At 33.6% G+C, this 14462-nt stretch overlaps 1 protein-coding gene across 1 annotated transcript; it reads left to right on the top strand.

Annotated features, from left to right (window-relative positions):
• Positions 1-3086: 3086 nt before the first annotated feature.
• On the top strand, positions 3087-13033 carry LOC143047882 (uncharacterized). The gene is made up of 4 exons (XM_076221208.1): positions 3087-3239; positions 6289-6427; positions 10496-10608; positions 11339-13033. Exons 2-4 carry the CDS (start codon positions 6339-6341, stop codon positions 11494-11496), a joined length of 360 nt encoding a protein of 119 aa, XP_076077323.1. The 5' UTR covers positions 3087-3239; positions 6289-6338; the 3' UTR covers positions 11497-13033.
• Positions 13034-14462: the final 1429 nt, after the last annotated feature.

Genomic DNA, 14462 nt, shown 5'->3' with positions numbered 1-14462 from the left:
TTGTTATGCAATTGTGTTATATTCTTAACTAGTCAGACCTCCTTTCTTGTCTGAAAACTAGGCCAGTTGAAATTAGATAGTAATAAGGGTATCTCGTGACCTCGAACTACAGGTAAACAATCGACCAATAGTTCAAAAATAAATGGTGAGTAAAAAGCATTGAATATTTACACAGGATAAATAGTATACAAAAAGGTATGTACGTCTTAAAATCTTGTCACTTTCTGAAATTTTGAAAAAAATGTTGTAATTGTAAAACATATATGCTTAGCACACCATATTAGACGAGAATGCAAAGAAAATTTATACGTAGATCCTACTTATATGTGATTGTCTCTAAATTGCGTGTTTTTATGTAAAAAGTTCGTAGATTTTAAAGTAAATTGACATTTAAAAAGTAAAACACCGTGTAAATTATACTCATATAGAAAAGGAGAAATGTTACGGAATGAAAAATATTGAAAATAGTTCAGGACTTCATGTAAGCTAGCTTCGACTGTATATTCATGGCGTTTGTCTCAGTTTGTTCACATATTATAAACAATACAAGTATTTTAAAAACAGTAAAATACATTAAAAAGTATTAACACAAAGCATTTGAGTATTATTCAAAATCAACTACACAATCGTCCAAAAAAAATGTGGAGTTCCAACCCCGGAACCCTCCCCTGGATCCACCAGTGCATGATTGTCAACATATATTTGTTCCTAATAAGATTTGTTCCTGAGGGAAACAATATCATAATAATATTTGTTCTGTAAAAATTATGTCAAATTATTTCCATCTGTATTATATTTGTTCCACTGATATTAGGAACGTATCTTATATGTTGGTGAGTATAACAAATGTTCCTATTATGCTATAGTTTAGTATTATATAAATCAAAACAGGGTTGAAATGCTGATTATATGATTATTATGTAAAATGAAAAGTGTGAATGAGTTAGATATATTCACCTGTACACAACACGTGAATGTAACTGAAACATGGAAGCTGATGAGTATAAAAAAATATTTATGTTCTTAAAAAGTAAATAAATATGTTAACAAGTTCAGCTGTGAAATATAAATATTAATTCTAATGAGAAAAATATCATTTAAAGGTAAAATATGCATACCAGTAATTGTAGATAATTCATAAATGATTATTTAATGTCTACAACATTGAATCGTTACATTGGGAACAATTATTTCACATATTCACGATACCTGTTCTTATAATAATTATAAACACCAATTTACCATTCCCGCATTAGTAATAGATAGAATATAATAATATTTTTGGGTCGGAAAAGATATTATATAATACTTTTTCCAATTGGAATAATTATATATAAGATTCTTTCCATTTTTTTAAATTCATTTTAATGAATGATTGGTCAAATGATAAAAGTCAAAATGTTATACCAAAATTTCCATCATAATATTTATTCCAAAGATAATTTAATATGTAATAAAAATTCCTATTGGAAATTATTTTATGTGATAAAAATTCTGAGGCATTGGTCCTTTTATTATGGTGATGGAATAAATAGCACATAGCAATAATTCCAATTGGAACTTTTGTTACATAATAAATTATCTTTGGAATAAATATTATGATGGAACTAATATTCTGTGACATGATTAAGGTGGATTGTTCTGACATTTTGTGCAGTACCTTTATTTTTATTTTGAATTTGCAGAAAGTATACACTTAGATGTCATTATTCAATTATTATTTTTGTGGTAGGATTTGTTTACAAATTGAAAACTAACATAATAATTAAACGTATTATAGGCAATAATTCTAGTACTAATTATTCACAGGTATGCGTACTTCCTTAGTATATGACAAACCCAAAAATTATGACAATTGATGATGGATGACATTACAACTTTTCTGTAAAGTTTTAATAAATCATTTAAATTGATATTGATCAATTAAACTTTTTATTACTTCATTTTGTTTTAAAACCAAACAAGCGTTTAAAAACTGTGGTTGAATGTCGTTTTTCTTGTCCTAGGGATATTTAACGTATGTAAACGTAAGTAATTTTGAGATATCTATACTAATAAGTATATTTGGTTTTAGGTCCAAGAGATTTGACCATTAGTTGTTTATTTATGCGTCATTTGGTCTCTTTTGGAATTGTCTCATTAACAATCATACTTACAAGTTGATTGATAGATTGGCCAGGCTCTACAGTTTATACACAATTTATTTTTATAGACAGTTGAGGATTACATGTTTGTATACCTGTTGGCTATGTTGAACCCATTTTTTTTTAACGGAATTGCGCACTAACCGAACTAAATGAAAATAATTCTTTTGGTTAATTCCACCTCAAAGCCTCTTGAAAGTCGCGAGGCATTCAGTGCGAAGCATAACCTCATACCTAACTGCATATTCAAGACGACCCCCTATCACTGGTTCGAACGATATATTTTGCTAACTCAAAGTTTTGCTGACTACCCATCTGTGCAATAAAAGAGTGACACAGATGAATACGATGAAAAGTGAAATATCAACATACTGATTTAATCCAAAGTAACATTGAAAATACTTTCTCTTAAGAACATGTGTATTTCTTTATAAAAAAGACAGTTTTTCATAAAAAAAATCAAAATCATCAATTTCAACAAAATAAATAACTTTCTTTTTTCTTTTCTTTTTAAATACTATTTTAAACTTTTGAGATATAAGAGAAGTTCAAAATGTGTGCTTGTTTTTTCATAAACCAGTTTATCAGACCATTAAAATATTTATCAATCCATCACAATTCATTTAGTATATATATACATATGGTTTGGTTTGTGTATTTAAATTAAGGTAATTTGAAACCATAACATATCAAATATATGTAGAGTATAGTAACTACCTGATTTGTCTAAATAAGAAGATATGCGGTAGGGTCAATTTCCCCTAGATATATTCATACCTGGGACATTTTCAAAAGTCTTCCAATCTTTGACTAACTTCACAGTGTGACAGCTTTATATGTATATGCATTGCGATTTTAAAAACATCAGATCGGATGTATTGGTGTGTTACGAATTTGTAAATAATCTGGGACCCTGGCTCACTGGTCGACAGTAGCGTATTGAGTCGAAGAGGGGTTATACTACACACGTAGGATGCTAGATTAATTTATAAAGGCCTAAAGATTTCAAAATGTTTGTATATTTTGCACACTTCGGATAATTATCTCAAAATTGAATAAGAAGGACATACTGATCAAAAACCAAAATTATATTTTGTAAGTAATTTATAGCTTTATTTTGTTTTTCAGTTAGAATGATTTACTAGCATTTGAATTAAGAACAATGCAAAATAACCATCACGATTTTAGGAGTCTGTATGCAAAATATTCACAACCCGGTACATGCATATGATATTACATAACATAAAATGAGATAAGAGAATCTTGAAGATAATTATGTTAGATTCATGTATGTACAGTTGTACTCAGAAATTTAAAAATAAATAAATAAATATAAATACATTTTATTACAGACAGGTTTTAAATTGAATGATAAAAATAGAAACTCGGTCAATGTTTTCCTAGTACATTGTATATCGACATACAGGTGCATACTGCTCCTTTGAAACAAGTTACGGTTTTGTTGCTTTTCCGTGATTGTTTTAATGTTAGTTTGCTTTGTCTCTCAGTTACAGCATAGTCCTTGAACATTACAATATAATAGTGCATGTGTCCCTAAAGTAAGTAGTGTCTCATATATAATGTATTCTCATATGATAGTTGCCCTTGTGCTATTCGTAAAAAAAATTCCTTTGATATCCAAATCCGAACGCTTTTTATTTGTCTGGTATCTTAGTTTTATAGCATTATTCAATACCAGCATGGGTCTTCGGTCAATATTTTATGACCAATCAATGGCCCGTGAACATTCTCCTCATTGTCCTTCTGACAGTGTCATTGACATTTACGCCATGTCTCAGTTTTATATATGTGAGTACGTATACTAATATATGTATTTACAATAACAAGATATGGAAAGAGATTCAAATGACCCCCACCCCCTTTTCCCACCACCACCACCACCACCAAGGACTAAACTACGTTGTTAATTGTGTTTTCCCCGGAAGTGTCTGTGGTGTCTCGTACGGGATTCATACCAAAAACAAATGTAATTTTGAAAATATTGCACATTAAAAAATAGCTTTAGTTACTGAGGGTCTGTATAATGGTGAATGAGTGAAATTTCAATGAATATTTTATATGCAAAAGCATAAATAACAATAAGGCAATACATAAACAAGTATATTCAATGTGACAAAAAGACAGATAGCAGAGAACAATACATAATGTTGTAAAGGTACAATAGTTCACAATATATGTTTCCATGCATGTTTCAGATAGTTACACAGTTTAAAATTGAAATTTCAATATTTCAAATAAAACTAATTGGTATTCCATGTAATTCTAGAAATTCATTCAGTACAGCATACAGGTTTGTGGTATACAAAGTATATATTTTGAATATAAATAATGTTTAACAGCCGGAACTCGTAGAAGTATGTCCTTGGTCAAAATATGTCTTATTCTTTTCTGTTGTCCACATATAATTCTTTCTAACCAATAAAACAAAGTAGAATTATATTATCTCAAAATGAACCACGAACATGGAAAGTGTTGCCACAGAATCATCGCCTCAAATCTAGCCACGGAATCATCGGCAAAAATCAAGCCACGGAATCATCGTCTCAAATCTCGCTACAGAATCATCGGCTCTAATCTCGCCAAGGGGAAACTTTATATTATCGGAAGCAGATATTACAGCGTTGGACTACATATCAGATGAAATATATTTAAATTGTGGTGGTAGCTTGAATAACCCCTATAGGTGATATGAGGGGAAGTTTTTATCATCCTATTTTGGTTAATAGTGTTTGTTTTTTTTGACGATTGTCAGCTTCTGTCAGAACGACATACTCGTTATCTCTTAGTTTTGAAGTGCATGTTTTTCCATTTTTTGTCGAACCTGCGACTTTTGTCGCAGAAAGCTCGACATAGGGATAATGATCCAGTGGCGGCTACGGCGGCGTTAGCTAACTTCTTAAAAGCATATATTTTAGAAGGTGGAAGACCTGGATGCTTCATACTTTGTATATTGATGCCTCATGTTACGAAGTTTCCGTCAGTCACATGTCTAATATCCTTGACCTCATTTTCATGGTTCAGTGACTACTTGAAAAAAAGTTAAGACTTTTTGTAATGTTAAATTCTCTCTTATTATAAGTAACAGGATAACTATATTTGATATGTGCTTACCTTGCAAGGTCCTTATGCCTGTCAGACAGTTTCCCCTTGACCTCGACTTCATTTCATGGATCAGTGAACAAGGTTAAGTTTTGGTGGTAAAGTCCATATCTCAGATACTATAAGCAATAGGTCTTGTATATTCGGTGTATGGAAGGGCTGTAAGGTGTACATGTCCAACTGGCAGGTGTCATCTGACCCTGACCTCATTTTCATGGTTCAGTGGTTATAGTTAAGTTTTTGTGTTTTAGTCTGTTTTTCTTATACTGTATGCAATAGGTCTACCATATTTGGTGTATGGAATGATTGTAATGTGTACATGTATAGCTGGTAGGTGTCATCTGACCTTGACCTCATTTTAACGGTTCAATGGTCAAAGTTACGTTTTTGAGTTTTGGTCTGTTTTTCTTATACTGTATACAATAGGTCATCTATATTTGGTTTATGGAAATATTTATTTATATGTCAGTGGCGCCGTTTTTATTTGACCTTGACCTCATTTTCACGGTTCATTACAATTGCTCAGTGTTAAGATTTTGTGTTTTGGTCTGTTTTTCTTAAACTATAAGCAATAGGTCAATTATATTTGTTGTATGGAAGAATTGTTAGCTGTACATGCCTGCCTGGCATGGTTCATCTGACCATGACCTCATTTTTATGGTTCATTGGTCAATATTAAGTTTTCTTGGTTAATGTTAAGTTTATGTGACAGTTGTAATAAAGCTTTATATTGAGGACTATCAACATAATATCAAGGATGAGTAAAGAAGGCGAGACATTTCAGCGTGTGCACTCTTGTCTTAGATTGCTTTGGTATTTTTTTGAAGTGCATGTTTTTCCATATTTCCTAGATTACTATGGCATTATTTTGAAGTAATGTGAAAACTTGTAATAGTTTCTACGTTTGATTCTGAATTAATCAAGTCTATTTCTAGGGGTGCTTATTGATCTATTTCGTATAGGAGAACCATCGTTTTTTAGCTATGATACTATAATTGTACGGTTGTACCACTTCTTTTTCTAGGGAAATTCCAGTGATTGATAACCAGGTTGTATCATTATGAAGAACCGATTATGTCAACTTATGAACCAGAAACTACAATAAAACTAGACCCAACCTTAAAACCTGATATTTTCGAGCCTAAACAAGACGAAGATAACCAGTAAGTAACTGATAATTGATTCATCTGTTTTAAATGTTTTGTGTTTGCATACCTGTTCTTACAATTTATAAAATTCTAAATTCATTGATAAATTAAATTATAAAAAACTAAAGATTCAGCCCCCTCAGACATGGTTGACCTAGGGTAAATTTTGCTACGTTAGGTTCTTTTCGGTCATAAAGTTCAAAATGTATTCAAGTAGTTATATTTCCTCGATTTTGAAAATAAGTTTGAGAGTTCCTGTGAAGTTAATCGAGTTATTTCACAGGTTTATATGTTATTTTTTTTTACTATGACTGTATTTTGGTGTCTGAATCAACAAAAAATGCTGCAGTAATATGTTTGACAGTTACAACATGTTGTCTCGATGGAGGCTTGGTTCGGGGTCAGAATAATGTGTTCAAGTAAGGTGACATGTCATTCTGCATGCCGTTATCCCGTGAACTAGCATATCAAAATCCCATGTTCAGCATGTCAGCTAAGTACAAAGAAGGGTTAATATCCAAATAATCATGTTTTCGTTCTGATTTACCACTGGATGTTAAACAGCTATTCATTATCATCATTAAATTCTCCAATTTGACCAGTGTTTATCAATGATTTCTTGTTGAGGTGAAAAAGTATAAATTTCAAAATTCTAGGGCCAGTTTCAATATTTCCTGAAGTAGAGATGAATATATTGCGCTATTAAATTGTTATAGTGCATTATCAGATGTATATGTGTTTCGTTATATTAATTAACTTGAAAACTTTGTAATTTTTTAAGCAAAACCGTTTGTAGAAGGGACGTACGGTGTGTAATATACTTCTCGCTCAGTCTTAAATTTATACAGATTGTTTGACCATCAGATATTTGTTAAAAGAGCAACCTCTTCAACATAGCGAAATGTGTGCACATCCATTTTAATGTATATTTTCTATAATCAAACTCGAAGAAAACTGAGGTATAGAAATTAGATCACTTGAACTTCCCCAATCGACAGTAAATTCTATACTAAAGAGGATTGTCCGTATGGTCCGGCGGGATCATATAGTATACATCTGCAGACGTCCTTGGTCGGAATGCACTGAAACACTTAACCTGTTTCATTCTGTATGAAAATAGTCATGTCGTCTTCGTGTTACAGCTGCCTTTGCAAACTATCTTTAAGGTGCTCTTTTGTACATTTCAAACAATACCCCTTTTTCTGTTGGAATCTATTGTTCACGCTCTTCATACCGTTTACCTTAATCTACTGTCTGAATTTGACGTTCCGCAAACAATAATTCATCACTCAATCAGGTTTCTTCAAATTGCTTATGAAGAATTCTTTTTCATTATTCCCGTAGTCTGTATAGGAACGACATCAAAAGATCAATGTTGGATAAAAACGTAATTGAAATATATAATATGGGGTGGTTGTGGTAGGGGGTTTAAAACTGCTACAAGTTTTGTTTATCGAAAATCGATTTTACATATATCCTTATTGTTTTGTTTTTTTTTTTGCTTTTTTAGCTCACCTGGCTCGAAGGGCCAAGTGAGCTTTTCTCATCACTTGGCGTCCGTCGTCTGTCGTCCGTCGTCGTCGTCGTTAACTTTTTACATTTTGAACTTCTCCGAACTTCTCCTAGAGAACCACTGAATGGAATGAAACCAAACATGGCATGAATGTTCCTTATGAGGTGTTGACCAAGTGTTGTTACTTTGTAGCCGATCCATCATCCAAGATGGCCGCCAGCAGGGGAACTTAGTTTAACATAGGACCCTAAGGGAAATGCATACAAATGACTTCTTCTAGAGAACCACTAAATGGAATGTAACCAAACATGGCATGAATGTTCCTTATGAGGTGCTGAACAAGTGTTGTTACTTTGTAGCCAATCCATCATCCAAGGTGGCCGCCATCGGGGGACTTAGTTTAACATAGGATCCTATATGGGAAACGCATACAAATGACTTCTTCTAGAGAACCACTAAATGGAATGAAACCAAACATGGCATGAATGTTCCTTATGAGGTGCTGAACAAGTGTTGTTACTTTGTAGCCGATCCATTATCCAAGATGGCCGCCAGCGGGGGACTTAGTTTAACATAGGACCCTAAGGTAATGCATACAAATGACTTCTATCTTCTAGAGAACCACTGAATGGAATGAAACCAAACATGGCATGAATGTTCCTTATGAGGTGCTGACCAAGTGTTGTTACTTTGTAGCCGATCCATCATCCAAGATGGCCGCCAGCAGGGGGACATAGTTTAACATAGGACCCTAAGGAAAATGAATACAAATGACTTCTTCTAGAGAACCACTGAATGGAATGAAACCAAACATGGCATGAATGTTCCTTATGAGGTGCAGACCAAGTGTTGTTACTTTGTAGCCGATCCATCATCCAGGATGGCCGCCAGCGGGGACTAAGTTTAACATAGGACCCTACGGGAAATGCATGTAAATGACTTCTTCTAGAGAACCACTGAATGGAATGAAACCAAACATGGCATGAATGTTCCTTATGAGGTGCTGAACAAGTGTTGTTACTTTGTAGCCAATCCATCATCCAAGGTGGCCGCCAGCGGGAGACTTAGTTTAACATCGGACCCTAAGGTAATGCATACAAATGACTTCTTCTAGAGAACCACTGAATGGAATGAAACTAAACATGGCATGAATGTTCCTTATGAGGTGCTGACCAAGTGTTGTTACTTTGTAGCCGATCTATCATCAAAGATGGCCGCCAGCGGGGGACTTAGTTTAACATAGGACCCTATGGGAAATGCATATAAATGACTTCTTCTAGAGAACCACTAAATGGAATGAAACCAAACATGACATGAATGTTCCTTATGAGGTGCTGACCAAGTGTTGTTACTTTGTAGCCGATCCATCATCCAGGATGGCCGCCAGCGGGGACTAAGTTTAACATAGGACCCTACGGGAAATGCATGTAAATGACTTCTTCTAGAGAACCACTGAATGGAATGAAACCAAACATGGCATGAATGTTCCTTATGAGGTGCTGAACAAGTGTTGTTACTTTGTAGCCAATCCATCATCCAAGGTGGCCGCCAGCGGGAGACTTAGTTTAACATAGGATCCTATGGGAAATGCATACAAATGACTTCTTCTAGAGAACCACTGAATGGAATGAAACCAAACATGGCATGAATGTGCCTTATGAGGTGCTGACCAAGTGTTGTTACTTTGTAGCCGATCCATCATCCAAGATGGCCGCCAGCAGGGGACTTAGTTAAACATAGGACCCTAAGGTAATGCATACAAATGACTTCTTCTAGAGAACCACTGAATGGAATGAAACTAAACATGGCATGAATGTTCCTTATGAGGTGCTGACCAAGTGTTGATACTTTGTAGCCAATCCATCATCAAAGATGGCCGCCAGCGGGGACTTAGTTTAACGTAGGACCCTATGGGAAATGCATATAAATGACTTCTTCTAGAGAACCACTGAATGGAATGAAACCAAACATGGCATGAATGTTCCTTATGAGGTGCTGACCAAGTGTTGATACTTTGTAGCCAATCCATCATCAAAGATGGCCGCCAGCGGGGACTTAGTTTAACATAGGACCCTTTGGGAAATGCATACAAAAGTCTTCTTCTAGAGAACCAAGGAATTGAATGAAATCAAACATAGCATGAATAGTCCTTTCCTTATGAGGTGCAGGCCAAGTGTTGTTACTTTGTAGTCAAATTTTATCTGTTTTTATATGTTTTCAAAAACCCAAGTAGAGTCAGGTGAGCGATACAGGCTCATGAGAGCCTCTAGTTTTTTTTTTTATCCTACATTGAACTTTTGATGTCGTCCCAATAGTGATGTTTATTTCATCCTCATTAATTGTTAAATAGAGGTTACACATAAAGTAATTTTAAAAAAAATCAAGTGTAATTCAATATACATGTCTTTTTTGTATATTTGCATCTTGTATGTTCGTATACTAGGCAGAAAAATATAACTTGTAATTAAATGTCTTTTTGTCCATATTTGACTTTCAGTACCAGGTATGCCATTACATCAAATCTCCAAATAAAATATCTATTTGTATTTTTGTCAATTTTTTACTTTCAGTACCCAGTATGCTATTTCATCAGTCATCTGTGTATCTATTTTCATCTTGGTAGGAGTAGTTCTTGTTAAGTTTTGTTATTTACGGAGATTGTCTGCTAAAAACTTTCAAAATGGTAAGTGATTTATAATTCGTAGAGTGCATGCATGCGATCAAACACATCTAAATACATTCATTACTAATACCAGGCTTAAAATTTTGTACGCAAGAAGCGGGATTCGTCTACTATAAATCTTATCAGTGAAACGCTTGAATAAAAATAATAAAACAAATACAAAAAAAAAAAAAAAGAGTTGGAGAGTAGTTATAACAGATACAAATCGTGAATGTACACATAAAACTATGCAATCCAAATATTTCCCATTACTTTGTGCCTTTATCATGTTTATGGAGAATTATTCACCTAACTTCAAGACATACAATAAACTTTTATAAATATATACACACGCTTAACGGGGAATAACTTCCGATGTTTGTGCTTAAAAGCTTGTCTAGAATGAGAAAAGACTACTTAGTATTTGATGGACGTGCATACCTACATGTGTCAAACGAGAGATACGGGTATCGATTACACAGAACAATACCATTGTGTTATACCACAACTTTCTTAGTTATATATTCTATAGTTTAAACTGATCGTTTATGTTATGTTGGTTATATTCTTTCAAAAGAGTATATCTTAAATGCCATATTAAACCTTGTGTGTTTTCACTGGATCCCCTTTGTGGTAGGTATATGAGTTTGCTTTATCATTACAGTTTGTAGCACTCAGACACGAACATATACTTGTATGATTTAATTCACATGAATCATCTAAGACAATTATTCAATATTATATATTCCAGCTCGGCGAATACGTACTGTGTCTGAAACCCTCCGAGACAGGCCACCACAGTATAATGACATCCCATGCAGAGTAGCAATATCTACAGATGGATCTATAGAAATAGCAGTTCCAGAAAGCCCACCCTATGTTAAAGATCCTCCACCATACACAGAATAGGGCTTGGGTAATGATAAATCTGCAGAAACACTATAACAGGTGTAAGCATGGGGACTAAACTGAAAAAGTAGACCCCTTCTTAACAATATTAATGCATTTCGATGTGTGCCAGTATATATGTATATATCGCGTTTATATTCTGAATGGATAATATTGATAAAATAGAATTCTAATGATATTAGTGGAAATATAATCTATATGCGATAAATGAAAATTATCTTGCTACAGCTGGTATTGTTTAGCAGACTATATAAATATAGAAACACATATTTTGGTTTTATGACATTTTGATAGACGTCTGTATTTTATCACTTTGAACTTTTCGGAGAAGTCGTGTATTGATGTTTTATATGTTCTGTTATTAAGATATTTTTGGAAATGCCAGTTAGCTGTTTAATTTGTCTAGTACAAGCGTTACCGGGGTTAACTTTTCATTAACTTGACGTCAGATTGAATGTGTTTGATGTGTACGTACGTGATTATTTCTGGTCTGATTGGGAAAGTGAAATCTAGGATGTTGTTAATTCAGAAATTGTTGTGTGCAATGGATGAACAATAGACCTAATTAATAGATTAAATATAACAATTTTAGAAAAAAGAAGTATGTAAATAACATGAATAATGTCGTTATATAAAATGTCGTTCGAGTTAGTGTCACGCTCATTGTACGTTATATATGAATACTAGTGATGGAGATATTATATACAAATAGCAGTAATGCATTGTATTGCAAATGTAATCGGAATTCACTTATTTTATTTCTTACAAAAATATGCATACATGGTTATAATCCAACAAATCACATTTTTAGTTGCACATATTTTAATCGTCCACGACAAAAACATAAGCATTTATTGTACCAGAAAAAGATGTCTTTTAGAGAATTTTCGTAACTATTTTATTAGAGTGTAAATATTTAAGTGTTCAAATAACTTTGATTCGTCGGCGATTGAAAAGAAACTGTTTTTATTGCATTTCAATATTTTGAAGATATGAATGGTTTGAACTTATTTCTTTGTCTGTATATTGTATGTATATATATTAGAACGAATAAAACTATTGAGAAAGATTTTAACATTAAACGGACTTTCTGTATTATATTACTGGCCCCCCATTATTGGGAAAAAAATGGTAGCTTATATAGGGAATCGCTGAAGCGTGACTGGAGCGGGCCCCCTCTTAGGCAGTCAATGGGCCCCCACTTGTGAAAATTTCTGGATCCGCCACTGTATATTAGTATAAACTGTCCCTGCATTAAAACAGACATGAATTATAAGACAGGCATATCGTGTATATTTATCATTTTGTTGAATCTGATATATTATGTTTACATTGCATCATCTCTTTGCATTATTGAATCATGAATAAAAGTGTAAATATTTATCGTTTTTAAGTGTAAATATTTATCGTTTTTAGTTAAATTTATGCATATGTATGGTATGATTGCAAGCTTCGTCGGGTTTCGTCATCCCATTGATTTCATTGTGATCTTTATTATATTAGTACTGTATTTACATAAAACAGATTATTACCTCTGTTCTTCATTGATATATTTAAAATAGAAGATGAGGTGTGATTGCCAATGAGACCACTCTTCACAATAGACACAGAAATTAATAGCAATAGGTTACCGTACGGCCTTCAACAATGAGCAATGAAACTGTTTGCACTTGAATATGTTCCCCTTTTTTACGTTGTTCATGAAGGTTCAGAAAACAAAGAGTAGGACATCGCAAAGTTCTGTGAGGGTAACAATGCTAGCTCCAATAAACAAGCCTATAGGACCCCAAGTTTAGCTAAATTAAAATGAAAGTAGAAATGATTAGAAACTCTAAAAGTGCGTGAACGATGGCGTGACAGGGTACAGGTCTCTTGCTTTATATGTTTCACCCGCCAGCCGAATCTACACTCAGTCACAATGGCGAATAGGACAAACTCGCTTCAATCGACAATAGGACATACTCGTCACAATAACTTATCTGATATAATGTGTTCTTCAACTGCAAAACCAGTGTGCCGAGACATAGACAACCAATTAGAGATGGTGACTGTAAAACTTTATTAGTTTTGAATTTAAAAATCTTCCTCATAAATCGGATATGAGCAGTTTTGTGTACGGTACACACCATCAATTGAATTCTGTATAGAGTGAACATTAACGTATCAAATAACATATGTGTGAAAGCAATTAGATGAAGGCAAACATAGAGTATATGGCTGCTGAAAAGAAATGGGAAATTGACGATTGGAAAGTTGAAATCATCACGTTTGTCATATGGATTTGAGTTTTAAGCCATCCTTCTGTCTCATATTGAGAAAATAAAATTGAGAATAGAAATGAGGAATGTGTCAAAGCGACAACAACCCGACAATAGAGCAGACAACAGCCGAAGGCCACCAATGGGTTTTCAATGTAGCGTGAAACTCCCACACCCGGAGGCGTCCTTCAGCTGGCCCCTTCAAAAATATGTATACTAGTTCAGTGATAATCAATGGACGGTCATACTAGACTCCGAATTATACACAAGAAACTAAAATTAAAAATACATTAATACATGAAGCAGACCTTCTTGTACGGTAGTGTACATAATTTCCAATTTACATGGGAATGTGATATTTTGCAAGCATCGACTGAAATTCGGTTAAATTGAGTCACAGGACATCATAAATATATCTGAATGTGAAATAAAAGAACATTGCATGATGTTCTCCCTTTCTTATTTTTTTGCAATATGGCATAAAAAACATTTCTTAAATAACATACCAAAGAAACATTTGTTGCATATTTTCGGTAGATAAAATTAATTTATTCGTATTTTTTTTCTCAATGAGCGAGTTTTTGACATGACCGGATGGTATTGACCATCACACCAGTTTGTCTCTCGTAACTGTCAATTATTATAGCTGTATGCTATGTGAAAGGTTAATAACACAAACACACGTAAGGCGCTATGTTGATTTACTGT

Source organism: Mytilus galloprovincialis, chromosome 10 (genome assembly GCF_965363235.1).
Source record: "Mytilus galloprovincialis chromosome 10, xbMytGall1.hap1.1, whole genome shotgun sequence".
Lineage (NCBI taxonomy): Eukaryota > Metazoa > Mollusca > Bivalvia > Mytilida > Mytilidae > Mytilus > Mytilus galloprovincialis.
This window is presented reverse-complemented; position numbering and strand designations above follow the sequence as displayed.

Coding starts and splice junctions, on each gene's coding strand:
- LOC143047882 (XM_076221208.1), top strand. CDS start 6,339: ATGTCAACTTATGAACCAGAAACTACAATAAAACTAGACCCAACCTTA. Junction 6,428..10,495: donor AAACAAGACGAAGATAACCA/GTAAGTAACTGA, acceptor TTTTACTTTCAG/TACCCAGTATGCTATTTCAT. Junction 10,609..11,338: donor TGCTAAAAACTTTCAAAATG/GTAAGTGATTTA, acceptor TATATATTCCAG/CTCGGCGAATACGTACTGTG.